The sequence below is a fragment of the Mus pahari genome, chromosome 2, assembly GCF_900095145.1.
Source record: "Mus pahari chromosome 2, PAHARI_EIJ_v1.1, whole genome shotgun sequence".
Classification (NCBI taxonomy): Eukaryota; Metazoa; Chordata; class Mammalia; order Rodentia; family Muridae; genus Mus; species Mus pahari.
Window position 1 is genome coordinate 50045746 of NC_034591.1, and position 19335 is coordinate 50065080.

General features: G+C 42.8%; 2 protein-coding genes across 4 annotated transcripts in view; one reads left to right on the plus strand and one right to left on the minus strand.

Moving 5' to 3' along the window:
* The window catches only part of Tmem209 (transmembrane protein 209), a 28968-nt gene extending 23329 nt beyond the window's left edge, over window positions 1-5639 (minus strand). The window contains exons 1-5 of one of the 2 annotated variants that reach the window (XM_021190152.2): window positions 5516-5639; window positions 4503-4639; window positions 4290-4348; window positions 2675-2806; window positions 1632-1873 (exon numbers count right to left, since the gene is read on the minus strand). In XM_021190152.2, the coding sequence (XP_021045811.1) occupies window positions 1632-1873; window positions 2675-2806; window positions 4290-4348; window positions 4503-4639; window positions 5516-5518 (573 nt within the window). In that variant the 5' untranslated portion in view covers window positions 5519-5639. Of the gene's footprint in view, window positions 1-1631; window positions 1874-2674; window positions 2807-4289; window positions 4349-4502; window positions 4664-5515 lie in introns of both variants that reach the window. The other variant, XM_029535487.1, reaches the window with a different exon arrangement.
* A 130-nt stretch (window positions 5640-5769) lies between these two features.
* On the plus strand, window positions 5770-16013 carry Ssmem1 (serine rich single-pass membrane protein 1). Of its 2 annotated transcripts, none has more exons than XM_021191829.2 (3): window positions 5770-6156; window positions 13276-13330; window positions 15170-15917. In XM_021191829.2, exons 1-3 carry the CDS (start codon window positions 6118-6120, stop codon window positions 15664-15666), a joined length of 591 nt encoding a protein of 196 aa, XP_021047488.1. In that variant the 5' UTR covers window positions 5770-6117; the 3' UTR covers window positions 15667-15917. The 2 variants fall into 2 exon arrangements, with proteins under 2 accessions (XP_021047488.1, XP_021047487.1); XM_021191828.1 differs by lacking the exon at window positions 5770-6156 and adding an exon at window positions 8001-8252 and having other exon boundaries at window positions 15170-16013.
* The last annotated feature ends 3322 nt before the right edge of the window (window positions 16014-19335 follow it).

Sequence of the window (19335 nt, forward strand, 5' to 3'; positions counted from 1 at the left end):
AACCCTGGCTGTCCTGGAACTCACTCTGTAGACCATGCTGGCTTCGAACTCAGAAATCCGCCTGCCTCTGCCTCCCGAGTGCTGAGATTAAAGGCATGCGCCACCACGTCCAGCTTTATTGCTTTTTTTAGGGAAGACTCTCAAACTGAAACCATTTGGCCAAAGCACATAACCCTTTAAAATATGTACTTCCATCTATTAAGTGAAAACATCAATGTGTGTCATATTTCTGTCAGAAAAGGATGGGGGATCTGTTTTGGTATATGTTCATCAATATTACTGCTTTAAAATGCTTCTTCATGTTTAAGAATTTCCCTCTCTCCTTTTGGATTTACTTACTTATCATGCATGCATGTGGGTACAGGTGTCAGAGAACAACCTGTGAAGTTGGCCCCTCCTCTTGTCTTCAGGCAGGGCTTCTGTTGCTGTTGGGCATGGGCCAGTCTCTGGCTCTTTAGTCTCAACATAGGAGTGCTGGAGTAACGTGTGCCACTGTCACCAGCTCCTTAGGTGGACTAGTGACTGAGATAAGGTTACCAGATTTACAAAACAACTTAAAAATATGAAAATCAGGGCAGGAGAGATGGCTCAACAGATAGAACCCTCGCTGTTCTTGCAGAGGACCCAGGCTTTGATCCCCAGCACCCACGTGGCAGCTCACAACCTGTAACTCCAGCTCCAATGCCTTATTCTAGCCTCCATGGGTACCAGGCACACATACCTGATGCAAGTACAAGCAGTTTCCTTCCATCTTATTTTCTATAATGATCATATATTTTTCTTATGAAAACAATTTTAAAAAGCAATACTCAGGAAAGGAAAGAATATGATATATATATATATATATATATATATATATATATATATATATATATATATATTTCAAATGAAAAGAAAAAAGCCTATCATTTTCTTTAAAAAAAAAAAGTGACACTAACTTGTTGGTTATGAATTCTAACTACACATTTCTTTTTTTTTTTTTTTGGTTTTTTTCAAGACAGGGTTTCTCTGTGTAGCCCTGGCTGTCCTGAAACTCACTCTGTAGACCAGGCTGGCCTTGAACTCAAGATATCATTTGCCTCTGCCTTCCAAGTGCTAGGATGAAAGGCGTGAGCCACCACTGCCTGGCCAGAACTAAAGTTTTAGCCTACACATTTTGTTAAGGATATCCTAAAAAAATTAGACCAGCGCTTATGTCACTAAGGAAAAAAGATTTCTACCCATGACACAGCAAGTGTCCACACTGCAGAAGCAAGCCACATAAGATCCCGGGTTTGAGCTCAGAGCATGTGCATGACAGAAAGGGTTAAAATTCTACAAGAGAAAGGGAAGCCTTCACACAGACAGCTTAAAAAGGGAAACCATGCATCAAGGACTCATGCTATCCTCCAAGCCTGCTGAAATCAGTTGGTAACCACGATGCTTTACTATCGCCAAAATGTTCACGGTTAAAGAGCTCCTGACTGAGGGACAGGAAACTTGGCTTTCTTTTCTGGCTCTTCATGGGTGGTTTAGACAAGCAACTGTCCTTCAGTCTCTTCACCAAGTAAATGCAAAGTCTGGACTCACTGGGTGATCTTAGTGCAATTCCCAGTTCTGAAGTAGCTTTACCAGGCAAACAGAGTCATTACCTTATTGTAGCCACCGACAGGCGAGTAAGTCACACCGGGGCTGTAAGAGCCCAGGCCTCCTGAGGACAGGCCTTGCAGTTGAGGGCTGTACCCAGTCATACAGCTGGTGGCAAACTTGGGACTGGTACTGGGTGAACGAGACGGGCTATAACTTAACACACTTTGACCTTGAATCGAAGGGGAAGGTGGAGATGGAGAGATTTGGGTTGTTGCCAAATCACGGGGAGGTGTAGTCTGCACAACTAGAAGGGAAAGAAAATAAATGACCACACAGTATTTATTTGCTTTTTTGTTTTTGTAGACGGGGTTTCTCTATGAACTCACTCTGTAGTTCAGGCTGACTTCAAACTCTTCCTGTCTCTGCCTCCCAAGTGCTGGGGTCAAAGGCTATCAATATATATTTAAATTGAAATAAGAAGTTTGAAAATTAGGTTATGTTACGTAACTCAGGCTAGCCTCGACCTTAAACTCTTCCTGCCTCAGTCTCTTGAGTATAAATAAAATTATGAGAACAGATTTAAGGGCTCAGCACAGTGGCACAAGCTTTTAATCAGAACACTTGGAAAGCAGAGGCAGGTGCATCTGAGGCCAGGCCAGCCCGGTATATATATTGAGTTCCAGGACAGCCAAGGCTACAGAGACACCAAATAAATAAAAAAATTAAATTTTAGAATATAGATAAGTTTTAAAAATATAAAATAAAAACAAAATTAAGGAACTCAATCCCCACCCCCGCTCCCCCCCCCTCCGTCTACCAAGGAGAAAAAACTGCAGGATCTGGCTATAAAATTACACGAAGCATTATTATACAACTACAACTAGCTGGTTGTTTACTATTTCTACAATGTTTAAAAGAGTAAAATATATTTGCACAATATTATTTGATGTTCCACTCAATTCATAGAAATAACAATGATAACTGTATCAGAATTTCCTGTAAACTGGCTTTATGTAATAGATGGCCTTCTAGCTCAGTCTATAAAAAGGGAAAACTAAGATAAAGGACTACCCCCTCCCCCCCCCCAAGTCTCCCAAACACTTACCAGCCTGTTTCAGTCCTAACAGCGCTTGCTGTCCAGGGCTAACTACCAGACTTGTTGGTGCTACGGTATATTTGAAGTATCTCCAAAAATCAAACAAGGCATTAAGACTGAAGAGCGATGCAAGGGCAAGTTCTAGAAGAAACCGGCAACTTTATTATTAAGATATTCTCCTCACTTTTCTGGGGGCATGTAGAGGTCAGAGGACAACTTGTCTTAAGTTGGTTCTCTTTTTTCACCATGTCAGTTTTGGGGATCAAACTCAGGTCACAATGTTTGGTACCAAGTGCCGTAATGGGTAAGTCACCTCTCCAGCTCCAATTTATTATTTTAAGAAGCAAAACAGTCCCAGTTTCATTTTGGTTGGGGAATAAAAATTGCTTTGTACTTTTAGCAAATTAACATCAAAAATTAAAAACTGGTTTCTTCTTCCTCACACCAGACACCACTTTATCAGAGTGGTAGATGCGGAGCATTTACTAGTGAGTTTTATTTTTTTTAATTTTTATTTTTTTTTAGATTTATTTATTTATTATATGTAAGTACACTGTAGCTGTCTTCAGACACTCCAGAAGAGGGAGTCAGATCTTGTTAAGGATGGTTGTGAGCCACCATGTGGTTGCTGGGATTTGAACTCTGGACCTTTGGAAGAGCAGTCGGGTGCTCTTACCCGCTGAGCCATCTCATCAGCCCCACTAGTGAGTTTTAAACTATTACTAATTCTTATAACTGCACAATACAATTCTTACTTTCATTTTAGTTGCCAAGTGAGTGTTAGAGAACTCCCAGCTTGCTAGTGAGCCCTGATTCTTACACCTAAAGATCTCAAATCACGTCCTTTTCCATCTGCCACACCCACTCTAAGAAGACTAGAAACAAACTCAAAGTTATTTTTATGTGTATGAGTGTTTTGACTACATGTATTGGATCTCCTGGAACTGGAGTTGGTTATGAGTCACCATGGGGGTACCAGGAACCAAATCTGGTCCTGTGCAAAAGCCACAGTGCTCTTAACCTCTGAGTCATCTCTCTATTATTCCTGGATGATAGAAACCCCCCCTCACCCCAAGACAGGCTTTCTCTGTGTAGACCAGGCTGACTTTAAACTCAGAGATACATCTGCCTCTACCTCCTGAATGCTGTGATTAAAGGTGTGTGCTATCACCACCAGGCTCTCCATGATACATCTAAATGTGTGTAGAATATACCCCTAGGGCTCTTTATATCCCAAGGATGAATCTGGTGTGGTCCTCAAGTGGAGGTTTTTCAGGCGTGGCAAAGGTGAACCTTACCCCCTCCTGTGCTTTATTTTTCATGGTAGGACTCCTAACTTCCTATCACGGTATTGTTTATAGCTTTGTTTGTTGAGAGAGGTGGTCTCAGGTGCCAGGCTGACCTCCATGTCTGATTCCTTCTCCCTCCCAAGTACTGGGACAGCCTCCTACTAGAATGTTCTTTCCATAAAAGGGGTTACCTTGTTCCTTTATTAGATTCATGACTTTGGGAAATAGTAAGAATTCATTATTTGTCTGAGTAAAAGAACGAATACTAAGCTGAATTAAATTTATAAGCAAGTTTTCATATGTAGTAAATCTAAATTACAGTGGAAATTACTTACCGATATACCAGAGGGGCCAGTATGTCACATTATAATATGTACTAATTAGCTTTCCAGTCCTGAAGAGATTAGAAAGGCTTTTCAGTTATTTTTTTTTTTTAAAAAACACCCCCACCACAAACAAACCACATACTTAAAACCAAAACAAATATAAAAAGCCATAGTGCCAGCCAACAGTAGTTAAAATTTTCACTTTTGGGCTGATTAACTTACATTTCAGTATATATCATTCCAGCCATGGATACATTTAGGAGTCCCCATGCTAAAACCACTTTCCTAGTTTCTGTTTCTTTTCTCATCTTGATGGTTCTGTCAATAAGGGAAGGACTGGGGCTGACTTCTCCTTGCATCTATTCAAAGGCAAAAAACAAAACCTGAAATTAAAAGAAAAAGACTCTTACGAAATCAAAAATGTCTGTTGTAAAGTAACTGCTCCGCACCCCAGACTTTTCCTCTTCCTTAAAATTTCTCCCCAACTTTCCCCTTCCCACTTTAATATTAGTATATGAAACTTTAATGTTAGTATACACAATCCTGAAATACCTTCTTAGGTACCACAGAAAAATCAGCAGGGAACTTGCAGGTTATTTCAGAGAAGCTAATGGTTCCAATAAATGAAAATGTTTTGCTACATAATGTAATGGTTTGTTATTAAGTTCGCAAAGAGTTCTTTTGTCTCTGCTTCGAGTTACTATATCTAGATGAAGAGACTCCAGGTATCAATTTTTGTCATTACTGTGTCAGGCCCTAACCTTGACCATGAAGTGATACAGGCCCAGCATCTCCTTTTGGTGATGAGATTTTAAAGCTTTTCTCATGGGGTGGACGGGTACTATCACGTGAAGAGTCAAGGGAGAGTGGGGAACACGTGCGTTCAGTTTGGTTAACTAAAACTGTCATCTCCTTTGTCTTGCTAGGCTCAGCTCTGCAATCACTGACAGGGCAGCTCCCAGGGGTCGTATTCCTTCCCAGATTAGCAACTTTCCCGCCTTCCTGCCCCGCGCAAAAACTCCGGTCGGAGAGCTTCCCTCCCTGGCTACCTCAGTACACGCTTTATAATTATCCTTCCTGTGTCCTTCCCTTGCACTACAAGTGGCAGGATTCCTGGCTACACCATCCCCTGGCTGAACCCCAGGCACAACTTTAGGTTTGGAACTCTGGGGGAACAGCACGGACTCCACGTCCAGGAAGCACAAGACACCCCCGCCCCCCCCCAACAAACGCACCATGTTCTTCGGCAGGAAGCCGTGGACTCGCGCCACTCCCTACTGCACATGCGCAAAGCCAAGCCTAAGGCGGCGGCGGGCAAGCCGGACTACAGTTACCGGAAGAACCGGGCCGTCTCTTCTCGCGAGAGGGAGGAGGGTGGGGCAGAGGGACCGGAACCGCGATCGTTGCCAGGGAAACGCCCTCGGATTTGTGGCTCCTACTTAGCTGCAGGAAAAGGCTGAGCTGCAAAATCCAGACCAGATTCTGAACACTTAGTAAAAAGTAATGACTGTAGCAAGCTGAATTTTGGATATTACTAATTGTAGCTTTATTTAGGGCCCTCTACGGGCTCACATTTGTAAGCAGATTATATTTAGCCACATGGCTAATTGGTAGGATACAAGCATGCGGGATGTGTTAGACACACTCAGCAATGACAAAGCATTTTTCCTCTTTTGAAATGTTTTTTCCCTCAGTTGTTTTGACCCAGTGTAAATTCTCAAATATCCACCTTATGAGGATGCAGCATTAGGAAGAAAAACTGGAACGTTCTATTGAAGTTGTTGGTGGTTTTGAGGTTAAAAACAAACAAACGAACAAAACCCCACCTTTGCCCTGAATGTTCTTTGAAAGAACTGAGAAAAGAGTCACCAGGGAGGTGAGTGGTCTACCTTAGTAGCCAGTGCAAGTTCCTAAAGTGCGCCATGTGTGGAGCATGGGCAGGGATGGGGGCTTGGCTTCCTGGCTATTGCTCTAAAGAGCTTTGCCTGTGTCCTGCAGGTGGGGACAGGGAAGCCCGAGGAGGCAGGTCCAACTCTGCAAGAGCTTTCTTGGGAGTGGCAGCACTGGGCCAACTAGTGGCCAGCATAGCCAGTGCCTGGGAATTCACTCCTACAGAGAAGTGTGCCAGCCAGGCCTTGGTACATACATACCTTTAATCCCAGCACTCCAGAGGAGGGAGCATGTGCCTCTGGAGTTCCAAAGCTAGCCATAAAAGGATTGTCTCAAGATTGTAACTAAATATCAAGATTAAACAGAAGAAAATGAGGTTTCATTGTGGTAGTGCATAGTGTATGCTCTTAAAGAGCTAATGGGTTTTTAGTGAGTTTTTTTTTTTTTTTTAAATCATGTTTATATTGTCTTAGTACAATGTTTGGATCTGGGTATAGATTTGGAGATGAACCAACTTGACAACTGTTCCAAGAGAACAGGTTCAATTCTGTCAGTATACAGTCAAACCCAAAAATGACAGCTTCTCATTTCTCCACATGTAAGTCTATCTAAAAAGGCCCAAAGATTTATTATTGTACATAAGTATACTGTAGCTGTCTTCTGACACACCAGGAGAGGGTGTCAGATCTCAGTACAGGTGGTTGTGAGCCACCATGCGACTGCTGGGATTTGAACTAAGGTCCTTCAGAAGAGCAGAGCAGTCAGTGTTCCTACCCGCTGAGCCATCTCGCCAGCTCTTGGTGTGCTGTGTCTCTGTCTCTGTCTCTGTCTCTCCCTCCCTCCTCCCCCTCCTTTCTCTTCCTCTTAATGTAACCCATAAAGTAATGTGTATTTCTTCCGGGCTTAAAAACACTTGCCACATTGAAGTTGATAGTTACCATTATGAATTATTAGAGTTATCATAACCAAATAACCCAGAACACCAGGTGCCTCCTTCAAAAAAAAAAAATTAGACAATACTTAAAAAGAGAATCCAGACTTTGTTCCCACACAGAGTTTGGGAAGATGGAGTCTGAGACCAGGATGTAAGCAGGGCTGGTTTCTTCTGAGACAGGTGGGGTTGGCTTGTCTATGGCTTCATCTTATGCTCTTTGGTGGCCTTTCCCCTGTGTTGATGAATTCTTGGTGTCCTTTCATCTTCTTTGAGACTACAGTAAGATTAAGGCTCCACCCTCGTGGCCTAATTGAACCGTCTTTGACCTCTTGAGGAATTTTCTAAAGAGACATTTATTTATTTTGTGTGTTTGTGCCTACGTGTGGGTGCACATGTGCCACAGTGAGGGTGTGGAGTCAGTATTCTGCTTCCACTCCGTGGGCCCCAATGATCAAATGCAGGCCGCACACCTTGGCATCGAACGCCTTTACCTACTGAGCCATCTTGCTCTCTTTCTTCGATACTCTTTTCTGGCCTTATCTCCAAATACAAGATGGGACCAAAGGTGTCAACATTGAAGTTTAGGGAACACCCAGTGTGGTCTGGAAGGCACTAGAACTGTGTGTATTAATTTACAGTGGTGTGGTACACATTAAAAAAGAGAGAAAGGGACTGGTGAAAACCAAAACCTTGAACACTTAAAGAGATGACAATAAAGGATTGGGACATTTCAACCACGGACGCAGAAGAAAGTATATTGAGAAATACCATCAACTGTCCTAGAGGTCCTTTAGATAAATCCGCCTATCTAAGGCATCTAAGAATATGTATCAGCACCTGCAACCATTGCTTAAGTCTATGTCATAATTAGTTGCCAGGGAAGTTGTCCTAGGTCACAGAGGGAAATCGTTCCCAGTCACCTTCATCCCTTTGAGCATGTTTTATTTTCTAAGCAAGAAACTATCATGGGAGACCTTTTGTCTTTATTTTGGGAGGTGGACCCCCCTCCCGTACCTCTCAGTTTCACCGTGCCCAGTCAGGATGCCGAGTGCCGGAAGGATGACTCTTGTGGGACAGTAGGGAGTTTCCTGCTTTGGTACTTCATCATCATACTGGTCCTCATCTTCTTCTCTCGGGCTTCCGTCTGGGTAGGGGATCTTTTTCCATCTAAATCACATCTCTATGGGGTCTTTCATTAACGACATCATCTGTAGTTTGATGTATTTTAAGGTTTTTATTTTGTTTAATAAGTGAAATAGTCCCTAGGCATGTTGGTGGCCCACGCCTTTGATGACACTGGCCAGGCAGAGGCAGGCTGGTCTCTGTGAGTTTGAGGTCCAGCCTGATCTACAGAGTGAGTTCTAGGACAGCCAGGGCTACATAGAGAAACCCTGTCTTGAAAAACAACACAAACAAATATGGCGCAATCTCAGGCTAGAGAATCTAAAGTTGTTGAAAGGGGTAGAGAACAGTAAAACCACTCTGCTCCTGTAGAGGTACAGCACTTCTTCTTCTTCTTTTTTTTTTAAGATAGATTTATTTATTTATTTATTTATTATATGTAAGTACACTGTAACTGTCTTCAGACACCTCAGAAGAGGGTATCACCTTTAATCCCAGCACTTGGGATGCAGAGGCAGGTGAATTTCTGAGTTCGAGGCCAGCCTGGTCTACAGAGTGAGTTCCAGGACAGCCAGGGCTACACAGAGAAACCCTGTTTCAGAAAAACAAACAAACAAACAAACAAACAAAAAAAGAAGAGGGCACCAGATCTCATTACAGATGGTTGTGAGCCACCATGTGGTTGCTGGGATTTGAACTCGGCACCTCTGGAAGAGCAGTCAGTGCTCTTAACCACTGAGCCATCTCTCTATCCCTCTACAGCACTTTCTATTGTATAAAAATTTTCTGTCTTGTACTATAATATAAAATTTTGCAGTTGAAGTTTTAAATTGTTTGCATTCTGTTCATATGCTGTGTAATACTGAGATAAATCTCTCTACTGATTACTGATTTTCAAATCCCTCTCCTAACCGTGTAATTCTATAATCAAAGGTGTAAATGTTATTGGTAGAGCATAGGTAGGATTTGGGGAGTAGTTAGAAAGCAGCAATACATTTTCTGTATAAAATTAAGGTACAGAACTAAACTAAACAGAGCTAAAGTCACAGATGAACAAAAGAAAATGCTAGAAGCTTAGGGATGTCATAGTCCACTTTATCATCAAGGCTGTGGCCCTTAATATATAAATGAGCAACCAGTCTCTTATAAATTGCTGACACAGAACCTTTTCTGGCCATTAATACTGGTCTGGTGATTAATCAAGCTACTCCTACCATTTAGCATTACAGCCAGAGCCCACCTCTGCCAGTGGTCAGCAAGATTGAGTATTCCGTCAGCTCTGGATGGAGAAGAGAGGTTTATTTCAGTGCCAGGTAGATTCCATTATAATAATAAAAAAAGTTTCTCTCCCCTACTACCTCCTGGCCAAGAAGTTTTATCTGAAGTCTAAATGCTTCTTAAGGTAAACACTCTGCCAGAAGGAGAATTAGAATAGCGATAGCTCATATGTGTTTTAGACTCCCTAGCTAAGTATATTGAATTTGGCCTGGCAAGAAAAGCTACTTTAGAAAATTAACAAAAAATTGAATTTGATCCCTGGAATTTCATCCTGAAGACTAAGAGGTCTAGCTCTTCAGCTGTTCTTCAGTTCTCTTGTTCATATCAGCAGTCTGGAGTCAGAGAGCTATGCTAAGGACTGTAGGGGAGCTCGGCGGTCAGCCTTCTGTCTGTAGGCAAGGGTTGTTGTTGTTGTTGTTGTTGTTGTTGTTGTTAAGGCCAAAGGAATTTAAGTGACTTGTCCAATGTCACACAAGTGTTTAGTGACAAGAGTGACAGGAGGAAAATGGATCCAGATTTCCTGCTGTACTATTTGTTTACTTCAAAGCATAGTTTGAGATGTTGAATTCAATCTATTCAGCATTGATTAAACCCTTAATTATCTTAGAGGTTTCGCCTTTCACTTTGTGTCCTTGTGGCGGCTACAGTTGTTTGGCAGGCTTCTCCTGAAGGGTCCCAGATTTGAAATCTGAGAACCATAGGAGAGTAGGTCGTGGAGGATGGAATTTTCCCCTCACTTTGAACTTCTTCTTTTTCTCTGTGAAACTGTAGGCCTCTATTTACAGACCTTAAAGCATCGGTACACGCGTGCACGGGGGGAACGTGGTGGTCATTATCCTCCAACATGCCGATTATCCCTGGATTTGTCACTTTTTAAAACAGACGTGTGCTCTCCTTTTGTTTTCAGAAATGAACTGCCCTGTTCAGGTAGCCTGCTTGTTTAACATCTGCTAGGACTGCTAGTGCTGGCTTTATTTTGCTGGATCAATATTAATCTGAAATCCTTATTTTTGCCTAAGTAGAAATTGAGTTTAGAAGGTGTTGACTGGCATGAAGGAGATGGCAGAGCTGAAGAGGTCAAAGAGAGGGGGGGGGGAGAGAGAAAGAGAGAGAGAGAGAGAGAGAGAGAGAGAGAGAGAGAGAGAGAGAGAGAGAGAGGAGAAACGGCCCCCTCCTCTGCCCTGCCCTCAGAGGAACCACTACCACTACTTTCCCTCACTAAGTCACACAAGGACAGTTAATGAAATGCTTGTGGTAACCACATCACATACGATTCCACTTACTTTAATGCAAAATTTTTTCTTTTGATTTTGTGGTTATATTTTGATTTGACAACTAATGTGGAAGCTCTCTGTGGCAATTATAAACCTAATGATACAAACCTAACACTGCTTTTAAACACCTATTCCCTTCAACTATAAAAGTACACACCACAGAACACAGCATTACAGGACCACGGATAAAATGAAACAGGCACTGCCCAGATTTTGTGAACATCACATCACCAAGTACCATTAACCTCTAGGTTTACACATCCAGTCTTTAATAACTCTCTCCGTATATGTCAGAGTTAAAATATGTGCAGAGCTCTAGCACATTTAAAAAATATATATCTTTAAAGAGACCTTCAGTCTCAAGATATTCAGAGAATGGTTACTGTTATGAAGAAAAAAAAAAAGGCAAGAAAATACCCTATTAAAGACAGAGAAGAAGCAATGAGGGATCTTAGATTTTGCTGCTAGAACTATTAAAATCTGTGCCAGGTAGCATACATGTGTAATGCCAGTACTTGAGAGGTGGAGGCAGGAGGAGCCAGAGGTTCAAGGTCATTTTGGCTACTTGGTTAGTTCCAGATCAGCTGGGCTATATGAGGCCCTGTCTCAAAAAGCTAAAAATTCAAAACTAACAACACATTCAGGCTTTCAATCTAAATAAGTTTGACCTTCTGTACAAATCATATTCTGTAACTATAGACAATTTGAAAAAAGGACTAAATCACTATTTTAACCATTTAAAGCCAGCCTTTGCTTCATATGCATTTCTTACATACATATTTCCCTTGAAGTTTTTGCAGGTCTTTAGCTAACTTGTGGTTATACTATTACATATAAACTTGCATCTTGATTTTAGCCTAATGAACATTTCCTTACATTATAACATACTTAAGATATTTACAACTGCATCTTGTATGATCACAGCATAATTCAATTAATAATAATTTACTTTTGAATTTAAGTTCTATGTTATTCTTTTTTTTGTTTTTTTTTTCTTCTTTATTTTTATTTCTCTTCTTTTCTATGTTATTCTTAATTATACTATAACGAGTATTTCTGTGTACAAAGCTTTCTGTGTAGTTTTTTTGTTTGTTTGTTTGTTTGGTTTTGTGTGGGAAATTACCTCCTGACAGCGAATTCCCTGAGAAAGAGTGTCGGATGTGTTCATGAGTGCCAGGCTTGGTGGCACTTCCATAGTCCTGGAACCCAGCAGGTTGAAGCAGGAAGATACCATAGTCAAGGTCATGCTTCAGCTACATAGTGAAACTTTTTGTTTTGAAGGGGAAAAAAGTATTTAAGTCATTCCTGATACTGTTGCTTCCTACATGTCAGGGTAACATAGAACTTAACATTCAAAAGTAGACAATGGCTAATTAAATTATGGTGTGACCATTTCAGATGCAGTTGTAAATATCTTTTGGTGCAATCATTTTCAGACTCAGAAAATGGAATGCTAATGTGGAGATGAGGAGAGATTACTAACAGAGCATGGGGGAAGGCAGAGCATGGGGATGGTGGGGGTGGGAGGGGGGATGGGAGTGGGGGGCAGAGCCTGGGGGGAGGCAGAGTTTGGGGGGGGCAGAGCATGGGGGAAGGCAGGAGGTGGAGCTACGGAAGAAACCCAGCTCTCCTGGTGACCAAGCTCACTGATAGCACTTTATGGTACTACTGGAGGAAAGCTGAAAAACAATCAAAATTTGTTTGTATATAGACAACAGGATTTCTTATGTATTGTAGCCCAAGTTAGCCTTGAACTCAAGATCCTTCCATCCGAGCCTCCAGAAGACCACTGTGGAGAGCTTTGGTTTTTTGTTTGTTTGTTTGTTTGTTTGAGACAGGGTTTCTCCATGTAGCCCTAGCCATCCTGGAAGTAGCTCTGTAGATCAGGCTGGCCTTCAATTCAGAGACTGGACTATCTCAGCCTCCCAAGTGCTGGAAGTAAACGAGTGTGCCGCCCCCCACCCCCACCCCCTGGCTTTTTCTAAATTTTTTATCATATATTTTTTTACTTCTTGTGTATGTGTCTACACATGTGCCTGAGCATGCGCCTGTGCAATGAGCATAAGGTACACACATGGAGGTCAGAGGACAACTCTTGGGACTCCTGGGTCCCAGGGATCAAACTCTGGTCATCAGGCTTATCCTTATCACCATGTGGCTTTACCCACCGGCCCATCTTGCCAGACCCCCAGTCTGTTTCTAAATGAAACTGGTCTGTAGTGTAAGTGATCGGAAAACTTTATTACCCTGAGTGTTACTTTCCCCGTGTCTTTGCTCGGTTTTGCTTGGTTAAACCATCTTGGTAGGGTCTGCTATCAAAGCCCCGTCTTCTGAACTGATAGTGGAGCTGGGTTCCCCCAACAGGGCCTCCATGTGCACTCATTTAACAGGGCTGTTTAAAGTTAGACCTTAGGGAAGGGCCTTGGGCCATGGTTTAATAATTAGATGTTAATGCAATACAGCTGACCGAGTCCATCCTACTCTATCTCTGAAACAGATGTCTGAGAGCAAACAGGACGAAGACAGCGGGACCAGTGCTTCACTCGGTAAAGGTGAGAGTCGGGGTGCTCGGAGTCAGGCTCTGAGAGACGGTTGTGTCACTGAGTGTGGAGAGCAGATAGCACAAGTGAAAAGCAGAGAGGTTCTAAGGCCTCATCACACCAGCAAAGACCATTGCATGAGCTCTGTTTCCCTCCTGAGTGTAGGCAGCTCAGATCCCCCACAGAGGCCCCAGAAACTACAAATTCCTGGCCGATAGGGCTCACATGTCTCAGCACTTGCCTTCACAAAGCTTTGTGGATAGACAAATTTGTGTGCCTACAATGTTTATAAAATATACTGATATGAAAGATCTCTATCCCACAATTTATAAAGAAGTATACAACACTCTTTGTGTTAAGTTCTCAATGGACTACTGATTTCACACACAATCCTCTCTGTGATTTTTGGTAAACCCTCCTAGGGTATCCCATAATTATAGATGACTGAGCGAGTGTAGCGTCAGCATAAATGTCGTCTTCAAAGCTACGAAGCGCCACAGAGATGTATGTTGGAACTCAGCTTAGTTGTCCATGCAGTTTCTTTGTTAAAGTGAGTCATAACTTCAGAACACTGGAATAATACTTTTTAATTTTGAGTTGTTAGTCACAATTTAGGCTGCAGGCATGACAATTACATTTACATTAGAAACACATTTTCCATCATCTTCTAAGCCCTAAGCAATCAGGGAAAGCATACACTAAGTCCTTACATTGTGCTGATTTCCAGGTAAATGCTCACTCCAATAATGGTTTTGAGCTGGCAACATATTGTCAGGGAACAGAGTTGGAGACAGATGTATAATAATAGCCCATCCTCAAATAGTACTTCCAGCACCAAGATAAACAGCTTTGAGAGCATAATAAACCATAGCAAGATAATTAGGAAATTATGGGCATTAAGTAATTATCACCTTTTTGGTAGATTGATTTAATTGTAAATTTGTGTAATTTGTTTAGTAATGATGTTCAGCCATCTCACAAAATTTCCAAAAATTTATCAGTATTTTTGAGCTGGTACAAACCAGCATCAGCATAGAAAAGAGCATGGACAGAAGAGGGAGGCTTACTGCTGCCCAAATCACTCTCACACATACACTGGAGTCATTGAGACTTCAAGATAACAGGGGAAAGGTCCTTCTCTGAAGACTTTCCCATCTGTAAGGGTTTACAAAAGTCCAAAAGTGATATTAAGAATGTATGTGACCCCTCCAATCCTCTGAGGATGGGGTACAGTACTGGAAATGTAGTTGTTTGCTAGTCTTAGCTAGTGGTTACAAAAGGCAGTGATTTGACACTAGTGATCCCACAGAGGGATCTGGGTAATGTGAAGTTGTTAGCCATGGCCCAATCATTTAGAAAAGTTCCTACAGTTTACCAAACCCACAGTCATCAACCTTCAAGACTGTGTATAGTGCCGGGCGCGGTGGCGCACGCCTTTAATCCCAGCACTCGGGAGGCAGAGGCAGGCGGATTTCTGAGTTCGAGGCCAGCCTGGTTTACAGAGTTCCAGGATAGCCAAGGCTACACAGAGAAACCCTGTCTCGAAAAAGTGAAAAAAAAAAAAAAAAAAAAAAAGAAATGGTGATGGGTGGTCAGGTGACTTGTTTGTTTATTTGTTTGTTTTTTAAGATAGGATCTCCCTCTGTAACCCTATCTGGCCTAGAACTCAACTTTTAGACTAGGCTAGCCTTGAACTCATAGAGATCTATTTGTCTAGGCCTCTTTGTCCCAGAGTGCTGGGATTAAAGGCATGTACCACCACCTCCAGGCTTCACTGACCTTTCTATAGCAGCCTATTAATGACTGTTAGTACTATTATTGCCTTACTTGTTGATCTGTTTTGTTGGTTAGCAAGCAAAGAAACTTCCTGTAAGCGACAAAATAAAGAAGGGTCCTGGGCCTCTTCACTAGTGATGAAGAAACCAAAGCAGAACCAACTTTCCACAGTAACCGACTCCGAGGCGGCTTTGGTCAGCGCCTACCTTGAACAAAGACGAGTCAGGCGCCATTCCCAGTTCCACTGGGTGAATCAGATCCAGCAAGATAGTGACACCACTGAATGTGACAGCGAGGAATCGAACTCCGGAGCGTCCTCCTGGAAGGAGAGTGAAAGTGACCATCATCTGTCACCTGCCAATATTAAGAGGAGGAAGTCAGTATCCAGGCAAAGGGATATGGAAAACTATGAAGTCAGAGAAAGGCCCTGTCTCCATTGCAAAGCCATGAGAACCAGTGAGTGGCTGACACGTCACTTCCCACCAAGTGCCTCAGTAACAACCCCCATGAAGGGAGAGATTCAAGAGGAGAATTTGACATCCGGGACAAACACAAAATTCAGCAAATTTTGAATTTGGCATCCTTACCTTACTTGAAGTCAAAAAGAAGAGGTGAATAAAGCATGGAAACCATAGTTGTAGGTGAGGGAGACGTTCACAATAAAGCCTCTTTATAAACAACAACAGTATAATTGGAACCCAAGACCAATGTCAAATTTCAGACAAATTTATTGTTTAAAACAAGGTCAGAGAATTTGTTCATGCCACCATGGGAACACAGAAGACCTGTATCTTCTATGTTTTTTTTTTAAGTCAAAAGAGCCCAGGGCAGATAGTCCATACCCCAAGTATATGTATTTTGTTTATGTCTATGAAACAAATATGAAAGCTCTTTGAAAATATATTTATGTTGAGAAACCACTTAAATCTATTCATATGTTTTGATTATCTGACTGACTGAACAAATGAGGTGGCTAAATGAACCAGGTGGGTTTTTGTCTTTTTTCTTTCGTTGTGTTTTTATAGTTGAGGTGATTCTGTTAGAGCTGAGTCCACTAAGGGCTGCTGAAGGATCTGGACTGTGACCTTATTTCTAGAGTTCATCGGGAATGGGGGAGGATGGGACTCAGAAGGCAGCTGGGCCACGGCTTGCCCTGGGTGGTTGTCCCGAGATGATGGCAAGGGTTACAACTTTTTTCCCTGACACTTAAGTTAGAAGAAAAATCTTATTTGATGCTATTACAATAGAGACACTACATGAGATAAGTGATGTGGGGAGGGTGGAAAGGACCATTGGATGGAAGCTTCTAAGAGAGGGTAACGGATCACCCCCGCTAAACCTACCTAACACTGTCTTTTTGAGACAAGGTCCCACTATGTAGCTTTGGCTGGCTTGGAACTTGTTATATAGACCAGGCTGGCCTTGAACTTACAAAGGTCTATGTGTCACAGCATTCTAGGTACTGGCTGTGAAGTTACGCTCCACCATTCCAGGCCTCTAACATGATTCTTGAGGAGGTAGGACTCAAGTGTGGTCATTACCATCTTAACAGGGTTCTTGTGCTAAACCAGCTCAGTAGGTCGCCGACCAAACAGGACCAAAGTTGAAGCCTAATTAAGAGGAGGACTCAGAAGAGACTGCCTGAAGCTTGGTGAGAAAGAGGGCCTTGACCACAAGTAGCTGAAACCTAGGCACACTCGATTTTCTATTTAAGTTGGGGACCCTAACAATGAGGAGTTCAAGGCCAAGATGAATGGGTAGCTATTCTATGGACCACTTTTCCGATGACAGGATTCTGGTCATGGGCATAGAGTTGAAACAAGGGTGTAGGTCCTTGGAGAAGGACTTGATTGCCATCTGTAGTAGATAATGTAGCCTGACACTGAGGACTAAGGCTCTCATGAGGGGATGGAGGCGGACTAGCACAGAGACCACACCACTGTGACTTTGGGCCAGGATTCACCTCTGCAAGAGCTGATTCCTTAACTACTTATGACAAAGACTTTGGGACCAATGTAGGAGTCCACATTGGGGTCTAATGAGAACATTAACAGAAAATAAGAGGTAGAGCTGCCTGGAAGAACACAGGCAGAGCATCCCTGAGGCTTTGAGTTTGATCCCTTGGACTGCATAAGCCAGACGTGGAGGCACATGCCTGTAACCCCAGCACTCCAGAGGTAGAGCAAGAGGGTCAGGAGTCCAGGGAGCTCAAGGTCAGCCTGGTGTATGGAAGACCCTGTCTCAAAGCAAACACCACGTAGAAGAGGTGGGAGGTTATCTAAGGAGAGAGTTGCCCCAAACTAAATTGGGGAGCTAGGAGACTGCTCGTGTAACCAACACAGCAAACGTTGGCTGTAGCTGGATGCTGCCTTCATGCGAAGGCCAGTGTCACTCCCAGGGCGGGACGCTAGGCCAGCATGACAGTCTCTTCCTTAGCCTCTCCTAGCTGGATAGGATAAATGAGATCTTCTCTAATGTTTGTGGTCAAAGCCTGTCATCTCTTTGGCTGTCTGGCTTGAGAGAAGGAGCGCTTGCCTCCTTTTGGCGACTCATTCATGCTAAGTTTCAGAAATGACCCCAGGAACAACTGCATCAAGTATCACAATTCTTTTATTTAGTTTTGGCTTTTACAGACAGGGTTTCTGTATAGCCCTGGCTGTCCTGGGACTTGCTCTGTAAACCAGGCTGGCCTAGAACTCAGAGATCCTCCCGCCTTTGCCTCCTAAGTACTGGGATTAAAGGCGCGCGCCACCACTGCCCAGCTCAGATTCACAATTCTTAGCAAGAATCGAGAGGCAAAGAACTGTAGGAAGCAGAGAAGGTTCCCGCTGAAATGGATGCAGGTACACAGGAGAGCGTTTCAGATAGATGGGGAGCAAGATGGCAGGGAACACAGATTATCAGGTGGGCAGTCTCAATCTCTGCTTGCCAGACTGGGTGATGTGGCTTGAGTTGGAGCCAGTAGGTTTGTCAGTGGTGTCATGGATGGAGATGACTCTGTCTGCAGCCTGAAGAGTCCCCTAAGGCTTCTGGGGCCTTGACTCAGGTAAAACCAGACCTTCAACTTCAGAAAAGAATAGAAAGAAAAGCTGGTTTCTGAAGCTGAGTTAGAGTTGACTAAAAATAGGAAAGTGATGCGTGTGTGTGTGTGTGTGTGTGTGTGTGTGTGTGTGTGTGTGTGTGTGTGTCTGACACCCCCAGGGCATGGGAATGGGCTTCCCAGAGAAGAGCTACACTCCACTCATCTTAGCATTGGCCACAGTTATCACTGTGCTTCTTCAGTTACATTTCAAAGGGCTGCCAAGAAACTCCCTCCACCCTTTCTCTCTTTTTGATAAATGAGATTAAAGACTGACTCCGGTGATGCCTTAGAAAGTATAGTGATCTGAAAAGATAAAACCCAGAGCCACTGGGGATGCCCAAGGGGCTCAGGACATGTATTTTACTATAAATGGGGTTTGGGTGAGATTCCTAGAAAATTATAGGTTTATAGAATAGAAAGGAGAAAGGCCTTAAGCAAATATTAATTGTATCGGAATTCTCATCTGGCTGAGACTGCAGACTCCTAGGTGAGGGGTTCTATTTCCTGTTTATGTCCATATGATTTTCTCTGTCTTTCTGTCCTGCTGGGGTAAATCCAAGTAACAGAAACATAAATGGCGTTAATGGCAGCCACTTAGAGAATGCTTGCTGAATTCTAGGCACAAGTAAGCATTTGTAAAAACTATTTTTCACAAACCTGCAAGAAGGTATTATTTTCAACATGACAGGTGATAAAATTGAAGCATGGAGTAGTTAACATATCCAAGGTCAGACAGTTGGTAAAGGTGACAGATCTGGTGACAGATAGCTAACTCCCATCATGACACTATATTATCCATTTTATTTCATTGTTGTACATTTGTTTGTGTGTGTATGTGTATGATCAGAGGTCACGGTGTGCATGTGGAGACCAGAGGACAGTTTGCTGGAATCTGTTCTCTCCTGCCACCATGTGGGTCCCCGGGATTGGACTCGGGTTGTCTTACTTGGTGGCAAGTGACTTTACTCTCTGAACCACATCACCTGCCCCTAACCATGTTGTTCTTTTTAAAGATTTACTTATTTTATTTTACATGTAAAAGTTCCTGAATGTACATATGTGGCCCAGAGATCCAGACAGGGCCTCAGATTCCCCTGAAACTGTTCTGGTTGGTTGTAAGCCACCATACGAGTGCTGGGAATTGAACCGAGGTCCTGGG